The sequence below is a fragment of the Maniola hyperantus genome, chromosome Z, assembly GCF_902806685.2.
Source record: "Maniola hyperantus chromosome Z, iAphHyp1.2, whole genome shotgun sequence".
Lineage (NCBI taxonomy): Eukaryota > Metazoa > Arthropoda > Insecta > Lepidoptera > Nymphalidae > Maniola > Maniola hyperantus.
The window spans coordinates 15518439-15538235 of record NC_048564.1 but is presented as its reverse complement, the minus strand read 5'-3'; the positions used below and the strand labels follow the sequence as shown (position 1 = coordinate 15538235).

The 19797-nt window shown below is 39.2% G+C and overlaps 1 protein-coding gene across 13 annotated transcripts in view; it reads right to left on the bottom strand.

Moving 5' to 3' along the window:
- Nucleotides 1-19797, bottom strand: part of PAN3 (Poly(A) specific ribonuclease subunit PAN3) — a 38553-nt gene that overhangs the window by 14878 nt on the left and 3878 nt on the right. For 2 of the 13 annotated variants that reach the window (XM_069508669.1, XM_069508682.1), the window contains exons 4-14: nucleotides 19621-19650; nucleotides 18395-18430; nucleotides 17487-17510; nucleotides 15625-15759; nucleotides 15406-15484; nucleotides 13936-14037; nucleotides 4328-4426; nucleotides 3394-3630; nucleotides 2912-3066; nucleotides 2117-2238; nucleotides 903-1002 (exon numbers count right to left, since the gene is read on the bottom strand). In XM_069508669.1, coding sequence (XP_069364770.1) covers nucleotides 903-1002; nucleotides 2117-2238; nucleotides 2912-3066; nucleotides 3394-3630; nucleotides 4328-4426; nucleotides 13936-14037; nucleotides 15406-15484; nucleotides 15625-15759; nucleotides 17487-17510; nucleotides 18395-18430; nucleotides 19621-19650 — 1119 coding nt within the window. The remainder of the gene's footprint in view (nucleotides 1-902; nucleotides 1003-2116; nucleotides 2239-2911; nucleotides 3067-3393; nucleotides 3631-4327; nucleotides 4427-13935; nucleotides 14038-15405; nucleotides 15485-15624; nucleotides 15760-17486; nucleotides 17511-18394; nucleotides 18431-19620; nucleotides 19651-19797) is intronic. The other 11 variants (XM_069508670.1, XM_069508671.1, XM_069508672.1 and 8 more) reach the window with 11 other exon arrangements.

Sequence of the window (19797 nt, the reverse complement as noted above, 5' to 3'; positions counted from 1 at the left end):
TCAAGAAACTTACAGGGTACTTTCCGTACCTATTATTTGGATTATAGTATTTTTTTATTCAATGAGGAAGTTTCCAGGCAACGTTAGGCAGCACTAAAGATGAAAAATAATACCTATATCAATATGATCTATGCTTTAAATCTTAAAATTTAAATCGGATGCGAAATTAATTAATTACTTCTATGATAGATCACAGATTTTTTGGGGAAGAAACGTAAGGAAAATTGCAGTGCATGCCTAGCTCTTACTCTTCATCTATGTCATTGATTGACACGACCTAAACATTAAAGCATAGATCATATAGATATAGGTATTATTTTTCATCTTTAGTGCTGGTAGTATTCAGCGCCATCTATGAAAATTTTATCGAACGTTGCCTGGAAACTTCCTCATTAAACTTTTACGCGTACTTTTGAATCGTCAAATGCATCTATAGTCCGCGACAGGTTGAGATGACAATCCGGGTATGAGGGGAGACGCTCAGCACACCCGCACGTCACCTGGGATGTCTCCACCCCGATCGCCATCTCGACCTGTCGCGTACTATACCACTGGTTCAGAATGCCTTTCCTAGAGAAGAACCAGCAAGAAACTCGGCGGTTGCTCTTTTCAAACATCTAAATATATAAAAGGAAAAGGTGACTGACTGACTGATTTATCAACACACCGCTCAAACTACGGATCAGGCTGAAATTTGGCATGCAGATAGCTATTATGACGTAGGGATCCGCTAGAAAGGATTTTTGAAAATTCAACCCCTAAGGGGGTGAAATAGGGGTTTGAAATTTGTGTAGTCCACGTAATAAGCTAGTTTGATATACAATATTATGCCATGGATAAAAGTAATTGGAATTTGAAAGCTACACGACGGAAGTACTATAGAAAGGGAAAGAACATAATACCTGAGCGACGTCCATTGTGTTATTATGGAGGTCCCCGATGCCGCACCAAGCGATGCGGATGCGGCAACCGTTCATCACCACCTTGGTCGGGTCCAGGCTCCTGCAAACGTTAACCGAGAATAATCCTACTAATCCTACTTCCTACTAATATTAGAATAGAATAGAATATATTTTTATTTAAGTAGACTTTTTACAAGCGCTTTTGAATCGTCGGGTAGTTTTAATTTACCACTGAGATACACTTTATTATAAATGAGAAAGTGTAATGTTTGTTACTCAGTCACGCAAAAACGGCTGAACGGATTTGGATGAAATTTGGAATGGAGATAGATTATACCCTGGAGAGTGACATTGGCTAATTTTTGTCCCGGAAAATGTTCGAAAAAAAGGCCCACGGGATTTTTAAAAACCTAATTCCACGCGGACGAAGTTACAAAAATTGCGTAACCGGCAGGAATCGAACCTGCATTTTCTGGGTTCGCACCCGATGCCTTGACCACTCGGCCACGGTTTCGCTTACTGCCAGTGACGATATTTGTGATACGTATGTTCACTCAGTACTGAAGCGACTGTTTACGCAATTCTTGATATGTATTTAAAATTATTTAGTAATTTCCTTGAAGTGTAGGTAAAAACACTACCATACAAATATAGTTAACCGAAAATACTTCAAGAGTGCACTCTATGGTCGCTCCGAGTCAAGCGTGAGCCCATGCTGTTTCAATCGACATTTACGCGCGGGACGTACTCAAGAGTGAGATGTCCGAGACAGATCGAGATGGTGATCGGGGTATGAGGCGGGGGAACGCCCTGCACACCCGCACGTCACCCAAGCTCACCTGCACGGGGTTAGCGCGGGGGCTGTGTGGGTGTGCGCGTTCCCTCCCCGATTGCCATTTCGACCTGTCACGTACTATAGAGAGAGACAGCAATAGCCACAAAGCAAAATAAAAAGAAGAGAGACAGCAAATGAACTGTCGCATTGCTACTGCTGTCGCGTTGCTGTCGCTACTGCAACTTTTTACGTTATCACCCCGCCGATTTTTAGACGGCCACATCGGTGGATGCGGATGCGGATGACTGAATTAACGCGAATTTTCAGGCGGATGCGGATGCCAATATCCATACCTGTTGGGTACCATGGCTGATTGGTCAGTTAGCGAACGAAGATATCAACTAGGAGGAATCCACGAGGATTGTACGAGGTATGATACCTGCACGCGAGGCCGGCGGCATGCACGGCACGCAGGGCGGCTGTCAGCTGCACCAGCATGCTCCACAGCACCGCCTCGGGCAGCAGGGCTCCGCATGCCACCGCGCGGAGCATGGCGTTTTTCTGCGCACACATTCAACTTCATTGAAAAGAAACAAATAAAATATTTATTTGAGAAAACCTTTGCACAAAAATTAACATACATAAATATAATGTACTAGCTTATGCTCGCGACTTCGTCCACGTGGACCTAGGGGTTGAATTTTCAAAAATCTTTTCTTAGCGGATGCCTACGTCATAATAGCTATCTTGCATGCCAAATTTCAGCCCGATCACTCCAGTAGTTTGAGCTGTGCGTTGATAGATCAGTCAGTCAAACTAAACTCCATCAGCCAGATAAACTTATTCTTATGTCGACATATGCCAGACTAGTTTCAAACTCAGTGATAGATTGGTCGGGATGTCCGCGTCTTATTCGGCAGGTCAGATGTTCGATTCCGGCTACGCACCACTAACCTTTGCAGCCTGTTCGTATTCCACCCCATATATGTCTATGCATTGGCGTTCACTGGCTTGTACTTTTTTAATTTTTTATTAAAAAAATATTAGCCATGCTAATCATGACTAATATTCCCCTTTCCCCTCCAACTAAGCGTAAAGCTTGTGCTAGGAGTTGGTACGACAATAGTGCAACGGGTGGTGGTTTGAACCGCCGACCTTTCGGAATTCAGTGCGCTCCTCAACCGTTGATCCATTGAGGCTCTATTTGAACTTCATAAAAACACACAGGACTCACCTGGTGGGTATACGGACGTGGAGCATCCGGGTCTGCAGAGAAAGGGTCGTGGAATGCCCCACCAGCTTCGGGCCCCGAGCCCGGGGGTCCGCCCGAAAGGTATTTGTTCATTAGAGTCACGCACGCTGGATGATAGTCGTATACCAACACCAACGCTGCACGGAACAAACCATAATCAAAAAAATTAAAAACATGACTTCCCTGCCTACTAATTTTCTTTTTCAAAAAATGTATAGCCTGACTGGATCTAAGGATTCTTACGATACACGCTTATTTGTTTAGGCGTACAGAAGTTTTTTTTGGTATTAAGATTCTGATTATACCGGTTTATTTAATTTTCTCGCCATTTTTCGTGAGTATGCTTCGTCTAGTAAGTATGAAATTTTAATTAAGTGGGGTTTTAACAAAATTAGCAAATGTAGTGCATTTTTGAGGTTGGTTTAGTGCCTTTTCGGGAAGTAGTTGACAGTAGTGTAACTCACAGTGGTCCCCGAAGGCGCGCGTGGCGAAGGCGCGGTGTAGACGCACTATGTTGGGGTGGTCCAGGTGGCGCCACGCGTCGAAGCGCGCGGGCGGTTGCAGCGCGCACGAGTGCAGGCGCCGCAGCGCGAACAGCTCGCCGCTCTGGCGGTGCATCGCGCGGAACGACGTCGCGATGCCGTGCCCGTTGCTCTCCAGCGGCGTTAGCTCTGCGTACATCTCCACCACCTCGGGGATGTCTGGGTGGGTGATAACTCGGTTACGGAACTCCAACACATGCCAGTACGGGAACAGAATATTATTATTATTATTCAATTTTGCCAAGTTTGTTGCTAGAGGTAAAATGATTTGGCTGGCATGGTATGGGCATATAATGCGGATGGAAGAAAGCCATGTCTAGAAGAATGTTAAATATGCATGTGGAAATAAGAGGAGAGGACGACCAAAGAAAAGGTGGATAGATTGCGTGAAAGAGGATACGCGTGTAAAAGGGCATTTATAATCCTGAGTGAAGCGCGGAGTTTAGGGGTGCCCAAGACGAAGACAGCATTACCAATACGTTGAATACTCTACTTTTCACAACTCGCGACACAATAAAATCAAGACTAATCCTTTCTAATAAAGTGATAGTGATTCGCACTTATTAGATATCTAATAAGTGCGAAAGTGTGTATGTCTGTCTGTCACATAGCTTTTCACAGTCCAACAATTTATCAGATTTGGATGAAAAAATATGTGTGATTGAAAAAAAATTATATCCCGGAGATGGACATGGGCTACTTTTTATCTCGGAATACCAAACAGTTCCCACGGGACTCTTAAAGGCTCATCCGTTTTGCCGATTTATATGAAATTCGGTATGATAATTGGTAAATTCGGACGATTTGTGTTCGGAATGAGCATTTCAATACTAATGAGTGAAATATAATTTATTACCTGGATATTGTCGCAGATCGGGCTGCAGGAATACGTCATCGTTACGTTGATATATCTCCTCCTTGATGGTGTCCGGCATATAGAAGGTTTGAGCTAGCCCTGTGAATAAGGCAAAACGCAAAACGTTTAATACGTTATATATGTACAATGTACATAATCATAATTGAAACTTTGTCTAGGGCGTCAACAGCATAGGGGTTTGTTTCTACTGACGCGGATCTGGGCAGAGGAGAGCGGAGCGGACCGTGAATTGGCCAATCACAGTGCTCGATATCTCTACTCCGCATCAGTCGAAACTGTGTAAGTGAAGCGGTGTGGATTTTCAAATAAAATATATGAACACGCGGCCCTGAGCCGGACAGAGCGGAGTCTGTAGTGCCTAGCGGAGGGTAGCGGGATGGCGCACCGCGGTAGGTAGGGTAAGAAAAAGAAAAAACGTTTATTTTCCAAACTGTACCACACATCATATCTTATAACTAAGAGCTGGTTATTCCGGCGCTTTTAACACCTGAGCATAAGCCCAACGCGCTTCAAGCAAAAGAAGGGCCGGAACAAACTAGACAAGACAAACTAGGTAGACAAATTTGAGTGATCGGTACACAGTTCAATAAAGCTCTAGTCTGCTCAGCTTCAGTGGAGTGTAGTGAAGTTGTTTCACTTGTTCCACTTGCAACTTTTCACTGCTCTTCTACGCTCCACTCCGCCCAGCTCTACGTCAGTGTAAACGCACCCTACGCTGACTTTTTGGATTTTTTTTAATTTTTGCACTACAGATGTGTGTCCGGTTGTTTTAGTTGCAACTTTTTCGGTTTGTGAATTGTAATACTGGTGATTTTAAAATTATTTCGTGGTTTAACGACATATTTTAATGTACGAGTATATAACTGGTACATACCACGATTAATTTTTGTTTTTATTTATTGCTATTTCAACCCAATTGCACGGGTCGTGGTCACGACGGGACTGCGGTGCTGCGAGAAATGAAATTCGAGCTATCTAGGGCAGTAGCGAACTACCCTCTTTCTTGTTCTTTTCGCTGGGCAACAGTCCCCTCGTGACCACGACCAGTGCAATTGGGTTGAAATATCGACAAATAAAAACAAAAATGAATCGTGGTATGCACCCGTTATATACATTAAAATATGTAATAGTGGTGTCGCGTGTCTCTGTTTCCTTTGTGAAAAGTAAAGTGTTTAGCTCGGGACTAAAACCCATACTTGACTTCATAGTTGTAGAAATATGTCGTATGAAATGGCTTGTTTTAGCTCCTTGTTAAACGATCTACTATTTATTTATTCAGGACAACTTATGCCACTAACACTCCTTTCACACAGCAGTCCAGTTTTGCAGGACCAGCTTTTTACTGTATCCTGCAAAACTGGACGCTGTGTTCACATGACAGTTTAGTTTTGCAGGATCCAGTGAAAAGCACTGTTTCATCCTGTTGCATGGGGCGGGCGCGAGGCGGGGGCTGCCACCACTCCACTATCCCGCAAAAAACAGTGTCCAACAAAAAACCGCACGCAGGAAGCCGTGTGAAGACTGCTATTGAAATATATGTGTGATTAAACGGGATCCCGCTTTTTTCTGGACTACGGATCCAGTTTCTAGTGACAAAACCGAATGGCTCAATTCGACCGGATCGGTTTTTGCAGGAACCCGCATGCGGGATACTCGTGTGAACGCTAGCATATAAACACATTCGCCATCAAACGGGATCGTGCAAAAAACTGGACTGCCGTGTGAAAGAGGCGTTATGCTTTATCAGGGTAGAATGGAAGTGTTGCCTGTCAAAAAAAAATTTTTTTGTGTTTATTGAATAGAGGGTGCTCCCGCACTTGTACAACTTCTAGTTTTATATTTAATAACCACTTTAAACTATTATCGCCGATTAAACGCAAACCCGGTCAAATGCTAGTCGACGCGCACACGAAGGGGTTTGCACTATCGTACACTGAGTACTTTTTAATTACTATTCATTTGCATGGCGGTCATTTAGAAAATTTTATTAATTGTTGTTATAACAGTCAATAGAAATACACACTTTGTGAAAATATAGACTCTCTTCCTATTAGAAAGAAAGAAAGCAAGAAAAGACGTTTATTTAACAAACTGTGCCACACATCACATCTTACAACAAAGAGCTGGTTATTCCGGCGCTTCTTCCACCTGAGCATAAGCTCAACGCGCTTCAAGCAAAAGAAGCGCCGGAACAATCTGTCATGTGTGGCACAACCCGAAAAAGGGTCCGGTCTTATTACATGTTCATGTTTTTGTCAGTCGAAAATACTTGAATGAGTCCGCAAGCCGCGACCTAAATAGCTGTGCACATAGGGTTGCCAGGCGTCCGGATAAAGCTGGACATAGGTAGGCTTTTTGATTGCGTGTCCGGCCAAAATAAACGGTGTGCAGCTTGTCCGCCTTTAAACGAGCGTGGCCGAGCGCAGGCGAGTCGATTGTCGGTCGCTCCCGCAGGCGGCAGGGCCGCCTAACAACAAGATTTATGACAATTATAAAAAAAACTTGATTTTACATACAACTTTTTTGTCGTACCTATTAATACTTAGACACAAAATCCTCAATAATGTAGGGTGTCCGGCTTTTCTACCCAAATGTCCGGCCAATCTGGCTGTTCTGTCCGGACATTAGGTTTGGCGACCTGGCAACCCTATGTGCACACATATCTATCGCGGCTTACGAACACGTCTGGTAGTTTGTTTCCACCTTAGAGGCATACGATAGACAATTTCAACAATTTGTTCCCCCATTTGCTCGGAAATGACTTCATTATTTAAGAAAAACATGCCAAGTGCGAGTATAAGACTCGTGCATCGAGGGTTCCGTAACACAGCGTGGTATAGTAATATTATTTTGAAAGTACTAATTATTTATTCATGAACAATTTTAATTTTTTTATGTGATGTATAACAAATTCAGTTTTCGGATTTTTCCTTTACTTGTGCTATCTGGGAACCGTATTTATATTTCCACTAGAACGATTAAAAAAATCATTGTAATTCAAGGTAATCCAGATTTCTGTTAAAAAAACCGGCCCAAGTGCGAGTCAGTCTCGCGCGTCGAGGGTTCCGTACTGCAGTCATATTTTTTAGACATTTTGCATGATAATTCAAAAACTATGATGCATAAAATAAATAAAAATCTGTTTTAGAATGCACAGGTGAAGACCTTTCAAATGATACCCCACTTGATATAGTTATCTTACTTCGAAAATTGAAAACACTAATTATTATTTCATGACCACAATTTAATTTTTTTTGTGTGATGTAACCACAAATTCACGGTTTTCAGATTTTTCCCCGAATAAGACCTACCTACCTGCCAAATTTCATGATTCTAGGTCAACGGGAAGTACCCTAACAGATTTTCTTGATAGATACCACAGACAGACAGACAACAAAGTGATCCTATAAGGGTTCCGTTTTTCCTTTTGAGGTACGGAACCCTAAAAAACATTGTATTTTCGGTTAACGTAGTTAAGTTCATAATACAGAAGGCAAAAATTAATTGTAGAACTACTTACTTAATAACGGATACGGCTTCATTCAATATCACTAGGTAATTTTTAAATGCAGCAAAATTGTAAAACTCTCTCCTGAAAACTTAGCAAAATCAGATACAATGTTCTTATCAGGTGTCGGTATGTGGAAGTCCCTATAAGTGACCTATTCCAGCAAGTCACGTCTATCGGTTAACAATGACGTTAATGTTTATACAATGTGTTAACGGTAACAACGACTTCTTGCTGACGCAGTGTTATGCAGTACAACGAAAATGAAAAAAAAATCTTTATCATTCTCTTTACATTGCCTTAAAAGTAAAGAACGGTAACTGCTTTAGTTAGAAACTGTGTTACAGTTGTTAATGCCTACCTCCAGATTGAGAAATTAGGTACAAAAGAAATAATAATAAAAAAGAAAAAGCACAATGTTAAAAAATCAATGAAAATGATGTTAGATTAATATATATATATATATGTGTGTGTGTGTGTGTTTGTGTGTGTGTGTGTGTTTTTCTGTGTATAAGATGTGTGAATGGATTATTTCAATGTTGTCTTCCGTGTCACTATAAGAAAGTGCCTTGAGCCATTGCGTTATAAGTATTTTACACGTTCATTGATTCGCGGGGTAAATATTTAAGTGATAATTTACTTTGTTGTATATTATTGGGCTAGCATTATAGAAATGTAGCTAGTTCTGTTCTGCAGGATTTGATCTGACATACCTTATCGGATCTTCTCTTACGATGGTATAAGGTGGGATCAAACTGCATTTGCTTATGTTTGCGTAAAATTACTTGGAGTACATAGATCTGTCGCACCGTTAGAACATCGCATAATTCATACAGCTCAGGTTATGTATCGAGACTTCTGCATGCCCAACGGTTTTAGAGCACAGGAAATAAGCAAATCACTTTCGAGAAGTGATAAATATCAAGGTACATATTTAAAGAAATATTTACGCCGGGGTTTGATGAAGCCTCTGTCAGATCCGCTATGTTTACAATTTTAAGTATGTATCGACAAGTAATTGTATATATGTATATAAAAGTATTGACTGACTGACTGATCTATCAACGCACAGCTTAAACTACTGGACGGATCGGGCTGAAATTTGGCATGCAGATAGCTATTAAGACGCAGGCATACGATAGGCGGTCTACGATGGAAGCGGGCTAACCTGGAAGGAGTATGATTGTTTTTATTAAACCCATACACCTTTGGTTTCTACACGGCATCGTACCGGAACGCTAAATTGCTTGGCGGCACGGCTTTGCCGGTAGGGTGGTAACTAGCTATGAAACCTCCCACCAGACCAGACCAGACGTTTTGCTAGGAAGATGTTTTACATAACACATGCACTTATCGTCAATTGTGCTCATTCAAGGGGCAATGCAAGGTCGAGAGTCTTTTACTCGTCAATCATGACAATCGTTTCGCATCTATAAATGCGTTTAAATTTATACATATATGTGTTAACTACTAAAATAATACTAATATTTCTATTTATTTATGAGAATTTATGTTCGCAATTTGAAACCATATTATCAGTAAGTACCCTAGTAATGCAAAAGTGTTTTTGGTTGTTGGTTTGTTGGTTTGTCCCTCAATCACGTCGCAACGATGCAACCGATTGACGTGATTTTTTGCATGGATATAGATAAAGACCTGGAGAGTGATACAGGCTACATTTTATCCCAGAAAATCAAAGAGTTCCCACGGGATTTTTAAATAACCTAGAAATCGTGGGCATCAGCTAGTAGGAAATAATTCGTTGCCAAAATTGCTAATATACCCAATAATATAGAGACACAATAAAATGAATGTATACTATATGACAGTAAATAACTAATTACAAAATACCAATTATACACAACACAATACATAATAATATACATATACATAAATAAATAATGGACCCATCCACTTACCATATTATAAAATTTATAACACGGATAAACCAACGAACAATTACACTTATGCATTTGTTTGTTGGTTTGTGATTTAATCACGTATTTTTTTGCATGGATATAGTTAAAGACCTGGAGAGTGACATAGGCTACTTTTATCCCGAAAATTCAAAGAGTTCTCATGATATTAACGATAGAAATCTCTGATTTTCCGAACTCATTAAATCTACGCAAGCAATTGTCTAAATATATAAAAGGAAAAGGTGACTGATTGACCAACTGATCTATCAACGCACAGCTCAAACATAAATAAATAATGGACCCATCACTAACCATATTATAAAATTTATAGCACGGATAAACCAACGGACAATTACACTTATGCATTTGTTTGTTGGTTTGTGCTTCAATCACGCCGCAACGTATCGGCGTAATTTTTTGCATGGATATAGTTAAAGACCTGGAGAGTGACATAGGCTACTTATATCCCGAAAATTCAAAGAGTTCTCGTGATATTAACGATAGAACTCTTTGATTTTCCAAACTCATTAAATCTACGCAAGCAATAGTCTAAATATATAAAAGGAAAAGATGACTAATTTACTGACTGATCTATCAACGCACAGCTCAAACTACTGGACGGATCAGGCTGAAATTTGGCATGCAGATAGCTATTATGACGTAATCATCCGCTAAGAAAGGAGTTTTGAAAATTCAACTCTTAAGAGGGTTGAAATAGGGGTATGAAGTTTATGTAGTCCGCGCGGACGAAGTCGCAAGCATAAGCTAGTATATTATAATAGTATAAATATATTTATTAACTATAATATTTTTTAGTCTGAAAACGTACTTATCTATATCAACTTTCAGTGAGTTTACTTACACGTTCAAATAAACATACAAATATAATTCGCTGCTAAAATCGTTATAATATACATAGATACACATAGATATAAGAAGCATGCGAGGAAATTGCGATCTAAATGCACCTGGAGAGAGTGACATAAGCTACGTTTTACACAGAAGTCTTTGGTTTTAACCCAAAAGTTCAAATCGGATTTTCAAAAACCTAAATCCACGCAGATATTCCGACACAAATTATTTTGACGATTCAAGAGCACTTTTAAAAGCTTATTACTGCTAAGCTAAGCTTATATGCTAAGCTTATTTGCTGAGCAAACCTAGGCAGGAAGGCAAATCCGAGTACTTGCGATGTGATTTTAAACTAGGAAATTGCTATCCCGACTGAGACTTGTACCTACTTAGTATAGTCAAACCAGCTGCCTTAGGGCTAATAGCAATACAACCTTTCTCTAAAACTTTCTATTTTATATCCCTATGCGAGAGATTGGAGGGGGAAATTGTCCGATTTCTCAATTTTCCCGTAGTTCGTATGCAATTCCCAGCCTTCATTCCAGATTTCAGTGTTTGTACAGACTGTACAGGTATGCATCCCCTATACCAATGGATGGAGGGGGTGTTTCCAATTTATTAATTTTTCCGTTATTTATATGCAATTACTAGCTTACACACCGAATTTCAGTCTTCTAGGACTTCAGGAAGTACCCTAGAGACCTACCCTACCCCCACCCTGATTATCAAAATTGACGTATTTCAGATGTCAATAAATCTGAAACCATAAAAGCTAGATAATTGATACTTGGTTTTTTAATAAGTTTGCTGAGGGCAAAATCCTGAAAATTTCAGCTTTCTAGCGTCATACAGACCGAAGCTATGATGATCCGAAAATACGACAAAACGCTTCCAGAAAAGGTATGTAGTGCTCCGTCCTTCAGTTTGGTTCGTCCTGGCGGGGGCACTACCGTGTCACCTGGTAATAATGATTTTACTTTCGTTGAGCTACTAAAGTCTCATTTTCGTCGAACAACTTAATAATTAATCAACACGTTCCGTACCTCAAAAGGAAAAACGGAACCTTATAGGATTACTTTGTTGTCTGTCTGTCGGTCTATCAAGAAACTTGTCCCGTTGACCTAGAATCATGAAATTTGGCAGGTAGGTAGGTCTTATAGCAGACATTCGGGGAAAAATCTGAAAACCGTGAATTTGTGGTTATATTACACAAAAAAAATTAAATTGTGATCATGAACTAATAATTAGTATTTTCAATTTTCGAAGTAAGATAACTATATCAAGTGGGGTATCATAATATGAAAGGTCTTGTGTGCACCTGTGCATTCCAAAACAGATTTTTATTAATTTTTATGCATAACAGTTTTTGAATTATCGTGCAAAATGTCGAAAAAATACCACTGTAGTACAGAACCCTCGTTGCGCGAGCCTGACACGCGCTTGGCCGGTTTTTTAAAAATTATGAAAAGAAATGTGTATTCAGCCTCTATAACAAATATCACGTAGTATATACACTTAACCTTGTCAGCAGTTTAAAACTGAGAAAAGAGCATTCAGCTTTTATAATTATAAATATCATGTGTACCTAAAAATCCTAATTTATGTCAGTGTACACTTTAATAACCTCGTCAGCAATACGGATTTGTCCAGTAATTATGCTGGTTGGAAATTGCTGGTGTGTCATTCTGTTGCGTACCGAAAATAGTCGATGGACACTATTTTTTAAAATAATGAATCAATTTCCGAGCAAGTGGAAGTTTTTTTTTCTGTATTGTGGATATAACAAAAAAATTACCAAAAATAATAAAAGTTCTAATCCACAAAATAATGCGCAAAGAAAAACGGGACTAACTCATATCGTCTTGAAAGTGTCCAGGTCAAAATGGAGAGAGGCAAGGCATCTCTGTAGGAGCACAGGTGACCGATGGAATGGAGACTACGTACCGGAGAACGAAACGGATGTCTCGTTCCACTTCTCTTGCTCTTGCATTGGACCGATCCCGTACCATCCACATCCACAGTATGGCAAGCACATGAGGCCTATGTCCAACAATGGATAAATAAAAACCAATAAAGAAGGAAAAGAAGAATAGTTCTAAATAGCTGACTGAGAATTGAACTCAGACACCGCTATACCAACTCTGCGCTTTCAGGGTCTAAGTGCGAAAATTGTCATAATAATATGTCAATATGGCATTTATATACGTTTTTCACGTAATTTTACCACACAGGATTTAAAATGATATTTTTACTTATGCCGTAAAGTTTTATTTGTGCCAAATTTCGAGATTATAAAGTTGGACTTTTTTAAAGTACGTTGATAAGCTGCAACATTTTATTGAATTAAACTAGTAACTTAATTTTTTACAGACTTTTAAACAACTTGGTACTTCAAGCCATTCCAGATAAAACCTCTTTATTCATGACACGGACAACAAAGAAATCCTTTATGGGTTGAGTTTATCATTTACTAGCGACTCGCCCCGGCTTCGCAGGGACATTTTGAACAGTTAATGTGGCTAATTCCTTTGTACACAATCTCTAAACTAAACTAAAATATCACGTCTAAATCTATTGCTATCCCTTTCATAATGTTGCTTGCGGAAAAGGAAAGCACTAGATTTAGACCTGTTAATTTAGTTTAGTTTAGAGATTGTGTACTAGAGAATCGGCCCCACTGTCATATTAAACTATTCGTATAAACCTTCCTTATGAATCAATCTATTGGTGAAAACCGCATTAAAATAAGTTTGAATAGAAGTATATCTGACTTTATATATTTCAGGTGTTTTAGGTTTCCGATACCAAATATCGTGGTTTAACTTTAATTACTTTTAAACCCCTGTTTGCTTGTGACTAAGATAAAATTTATATGAAATAATAATTTAAAAAAATCAAAATCATATAGAAGTATTAATATGTGTTTTTGGCACTATCATTTTCAATCACCAGAGTCGACTGCGTAAAAGCGACCTTTTTCCCGTCCCAATTTTGAAAGGCGAGCCAGAAAAAAGGATTTAATTTGACTATTCGAGCGATTTAATTTGACTATTCGAGCTTGCAGTCCTGAATTAAAAACTAATGTTTGTTTTTACATTAAATTTTTTAACCATCGGAAGTCGATGGCGCAGAAATGGTCTTTTTCCCTCCAACTTCGAGAAAGTTTAAAAATAATATCTTAATTATTAACACAAGTGCATTAAATCTACAATACAAAATACTATACAAATAAAAATATGTCATCAATGCACCAAGTAAATACATAACATCGCAATCAGTGGTAGGTAGATAAAATCAATATAGCTTACCTGGTTTGGCCTGGACGGCGGGCATGTAGGGGGGGGCCGCATACATAGGTGGCACGTAGGCGGAAGTTGACGCGACGGCAGGGAGACAGGGATCCGGACCTACTATTCAAACATTATGCTAGCTTTATACCCAATAGTACTAGATTTTACACTATTCAATGATATAAAAATGAATCACTAAATGTGGTGCTCATCGCATCTCGAGAACAGCTGAACCGATTTCGCTAATTCTTTTTTTATAATACTCCTTGAAGTACGAGGATGGTTCTTACGGAGAGAAAAATTAAAAAAAATTGTCGACTGCGTAAAAATCTCTGTTAGGCGGAACGAAGTTCGCCAGGGCAGCTAGTTATTATTATTTTTAATAGACTAAGCAGCTTTCGCTGATGCGTCTATATCAGAAGTGCTTCGAGTTTTCCAAATGTTAGTCTAATCTATTCTTCAACTGGTTAACAGAACTTGACATAACCACATCCTTAGCCAATTTATTCCATATGTGAACAACTCTGTTGGTCAGAAAGTGTTTTAATGGATTTGACGATGGCAAGTGATATTGTTGCTTCATATCATGTCACCTAAATCTAGGATTGCTCCTTCCCGGAAACATGCTCTCATTTGGGACATTATAATAATTATTTAGTAAAATGTAAGTTTGAAATTCACTAGCCCACTTTTTTCTTTTCCATAAAAAATAACTGACCATGTTAATCATGACTAACATTTCCCTTTCCCCTCCAACCAACCGAAAAGCTTCTGCACTAAGGGGTAGGAACAACGTGCAACGGTTGGGGTTTGAACCGCCGACCTTTCGGATTTCAGTTCGCGAGCTATTAACGCTATTCATACTTCTATTCTAACGGCGATGCTGATGTTATTATTTCATCTGTACCTATTTATACACATAAATGTGGTACCATTCTTCGAAATGGACGCTTTTTCTTTCGTTATTTTTATCGTAACGAATAACGGACCTATCCTAAATCCATCGCCGGCGCACTACTGAGCACGGGTATCTTCTCAGAATTAGAATTTTAAGCATAATCCACCACACTGGCCAAGTGCGGGTTGATAGACTTCACACGTCTTCGAGAAATTACATGCAAATTTCTTCATTTCCCTTGACTGGTAAACTAACAACCCTTTCTTAGCTAGATTAAAATAAGTTGCATGGTAGACAAATAAATTTAATAATAAAACCAGTAAAGTTCGAGTCGGGCTCGCACACAAAGGGTACCGTATCGTCATACAAAAATAAAATTTTTTTTTAGTCATGTAACCACAAGTTCAAGGTTTTCGGACTTTCCCCTACACTTGTGCTATAAGACCGTGCTACCCGCCAAACGTGATTCTAGGTCAACGAATAGTATAGGTTTAGGTCTTGACTGACAGACAACGAAGTGATTCTATAAGAGTTCCGTTTTTTTTTGAGGTACGGAATCCTAGGGTAGTATTAGTAGCGTGCTTACTCACCCATGCCGCCAGGCGCTCCCTGAGGATTGTGGCTGTCAGAATTTGTTGAATAAAAGTAGGTTGTTCCACCCACATTTTCCTGCCAGGACAAAACGACAATTATAAAAGAAAAAGCGACAGGTGCAATGTAGATACTAATGTGGTGTCAATGTGGTTATTTTGTTATAGCTGTTATGTTTCAAAAGAATAAGACGTAGTGAATTTAAGAAAAATTGTCACCTGATGGATTGTGCCGCCGACCGGCGTCAGGTTTATCGTGGTCGGGGGAGAGCTCTCCGGGGACTCCGGCAGGATCCCCGGGGGACTGAAGTAGTTCAGGGGCAGATATTCACCTATCAGTACCTGCTGATACATCTGATATTAGCTCATTATGTATCCGCTCACCAAACTGTTAACGGGTAAAGTTGGTCAAAAGTGTATCAACAGCTTTGGAAAGAGGTCTTAAGAAAAGGCCAATTTATTTAGGAACGTAAGATAGTAAGTTTAAATATCCTTATATATTTTGAATTTGGCCTTTTGACTCTCGTGTTTGTCTGTCCAAGTATGTATTAAATCAGTACCCTTATTATAAATGCGAAAGTGTGTTTGTTTGTTGGTTTGTCCTTCAATCACATCGCAACGGTGCAACGGATCGACTTGATTTTTTGCATGGTAAGGTGGTATGTATAGATAAGGACCGTGAGAGTGACATAGGCTACTTTTTATCCAGGAAAATCAAAGAGTTCCCACGGGATTTTTAAAAAACCCTAATTCCACGCGAAGTCGCGGGCATCAGCTAGTATTCTATAATCAAGATCGAAAGGTTGCCTGAAAAGAAAGCTCTTGCCTGTTGATTGATTACAAATCTAGGCGCCTCTTCGGACTTTAACTATAACATACAGACTAGTTAAAATACCACCACGCTATATGGTTTATATTTTTACATATTGTTTTTGAATGCATGCATTGTATTTTTGGAATCTAATCTTTTGGAATTTAAACATTTGCTAAATTGAAATATAACAAGTTTGACAGTATTTGTATTTTCGGAATTTACACAATGAGGCCTTTTTTAGTAAAATGAAAGATCTCGTTGTGCACACTCGGGAAACAAAGGGTCTTTCATTAAGATCGCTCGAAATTCGAAATGAAATAAAATTATCTGTGTGTGATATTACTACAATTTTTACTTTATTTTAAAAGACATTAGGCAGTGGTCCGACCGGCGAGACTATCGGCGATTTTCTCTCTCAAGAAACACACAATAAATGTACATTCCGTGTAAACGAAAGACATGCATATATCTTTACTAGTTTTGTCGCTGAGTGACGAGCTTTCAAAAATAAACTCGCTCAACGATATTCGTTCAGCGATACTCGCTCGCTTGAACACGTGCAACGCGCGCGCAGGTTTGCACACTTTTGTTTTTTTGTTTACAAAATCACTCAGCCAGAAATGACCCTTTCTTTTATTCATTATAGGCAAACGCTTGACCACAATCACACCTGATGGAAAATGATGATGCGGCCTAAGATGGGACGCGTTTACCTAGAAGATGCCTATTCGCTCTTGTTTTAAAGATACGGGGGTTGTAATTGGTAGGAAACACATATCGTGGAAGAGTATTCCAAACCTTAGCCATGCGTATGAGGAATTATGACGCAAAACGTTTCGTGCGTGTAGATGGGATGTCGACGACATAAGGATGGAAACTCGCCCTACGTCTTGCGGTTCGGTGCCTTATCACTGAAGATGATTTTTTTACCGAACAACACAGGGTCTGCCGCCAAATGCTCTAAAGCCCCAATCAGTGAATACACGGTGCTGTCTGTGATCGATGGGGTTTAGCTCTTGAGTTAAATGAACTTTGTATGGATGAAAACCCAAGTCTAGACGCAAAATCCGCCAAGTTGATGTTACAGAAAAGCTTATGGATGACAGAAAGACTTAGGTTTACGTTAAACGTTGAACGTAAACCTACGTTGTTTTAGGTGTAGGTGTTACTGAGTAGTAAAACCACATTACCCGCAGTAGTTTTCAAACATAATTATATGTAATAGTAGAATAAATAATATATTGACTATGATTTACGCAATACCTACCGGCGGTGGAATGTGCGTGATCATCTGCAGCGGCCCAAAGAAAAATAATATCATAATCTCTTAAGAGCCAAAGAAAATTATTGTAGTAACCTTCTGAATGCTACACATGTTTTAAGTCTAAACATCTAAAATGACATTTTTAACAAATTAACAGAGATTTGAGAGAGGTCTCTCTGCCAAATTATTTCTTCATTTACAATCCGTCTAGCCAAACAAAAAAGTGCATCTCCAAAAAAGAGATGTTTGAACTACCTTTCATTACTATCATCATCATCGTTATCAACGGTGGTGGACGTCGACTGCTGGTCATAGGTCTCTTTCAAGGATTTCCACACGCCAAGGTCTTGCGCTGTCTGAATTCAGCGGCTCGCAGTCATTTGATGTCTGTTTACCTAGCCCAACGATGCGCTTTCCAATGCAAGGTCACCATTCTGGGGACCCCAACGCATATCGATTTTTCGAACTATGTGCCCTACCCATTGCCACTTCAGCTTCGCAACCCGTTGAGCTAGGTCGGTCACTCTGGATCTCTTACGGATCTTTTCATTTCTGATTTGATCACGTAGAGAAACTCCAAGCATTCGTTCCATCCGCTGAGTGACTCGTCAGCTAGCGAGCAAGACTTTGATCTTCAAATACTTAATTACTATAGAACAAACAAATCAGTACCCTTATTATAAATGCGGAAGTGTGTTTCTTTGTTGGTTTGTCCTTCAATCACGTCGTAACGGTGCAAAGGATTGACGTGATTTTTTGCATGGGTATAGATAAAGACCTGGAGAGTGACATAGGCTACTTTTTATCCCGGAAAATCAAAGAGTTCCCGCGGGATTTTGAAAAACGTAAATCCAAGCGAACTATGTCGCGGGCATCAGCTAGTAATAAATAAGTAATTCGTAGTATTTTACCTGTGGTGGCGGGCGATGGTGTGTAATAATTTTTGGCTGGAGAGACAAAAGCAAAATGTCAAACCACACTAATAATATAAGCATCAATACTTACTTCAAAATACATATATTGCTACATTACTTATAATAATTTTATTATAATGATTACAAGTAACAAGAGAGATTTAGTGCTACCGCAGACAACCTATTTTTTTGTAAGACTAATACTATTTATGTGCGACAATGGGCAACGGCGAGGTGACCGATTTTAGACAGACTTTGCGGGACATCTATTCACTAGTAATGCACTTACTTGCATGTCGTTTTCTCCGATTTTTTCAGACCGACTAAATATTATCGGTTGTCTGTAATAGGCGTTTATTTTATTATTATTATAAATGCTAAAGATTAGCCATCTGTCTGTCTGCTAGCTTTTTTCGGCCCATCCGTTGAACCGATTATGACGAAATTGCTACACAGGCTACAAGTACCTACTATTTATACCGGAAAAACAAAGAGTTCCCACGGGATTTATAACAAACTTAAATCCAATATTGATTGGTTAGTATACAAATGAGAGTTTGTTTGGAGCTTGTATGAATAAATGCCTCTTACTGCCGTACTCAGAGTCGCTTAATCGTTACTTAAGTTTAGTTAAAACGAGACAGAGCTATATCTCTCACATAAATCTGTCTCGTTTTAACTCAATCTTAAGTAACGATTAGCGACTCTTGAGTACGGCAGTTAAAGACTCTTGCTAATAAAACAATGGATTATTTAATTTTGTTTGTCATAGTTGTTGTAATTACTGGACTATAGCCAATCTGCCACTACAGTTGGGCCATTACAAACATGCGAACTGGGTCATAAGCCATTTTTCTAAGACCTCTCACTCGCACTTACAGTCCTTATGGAAATGGTACCTGATGCTAGTGTTGTGTGTAACAATAGAAAAAGGATTTGTCGATAGTCGATAACAGGTTGTAAAGAGCGAGGAGAAACAATACAAAATAACTACTAGCTACCTGCGTCCGAATGGCATCCCTTTATCGATAACGACTTCTGTGGCATTCTTATTTATGACCCAGTTCGCCCGTTTGTAATGACCCAACTATGTATAACAGATTTTTTAATGCACTATTTTAGCAAGAGTATGGTCGCAATATGACAATCACAAATTCAATAATATGGCCATGGTTTTGAAAATATAAAAGTAATAGAAAATAATGTCCTAGCCAGTTATTTACCTGCGGCTGTGCGGGCAGCTGCATCATCGGCTGAAGCAACAGAAAGTGTACAATATACCACTTGTTAATATAAAATGTGGATAAATTTATTTGGTTTATTTTTTGTTGTATTAAAAATAAATTACTTTCAATAGTACATAGAGATAGCCTTTTTTTAAGTGAATTTAGATACAAAGT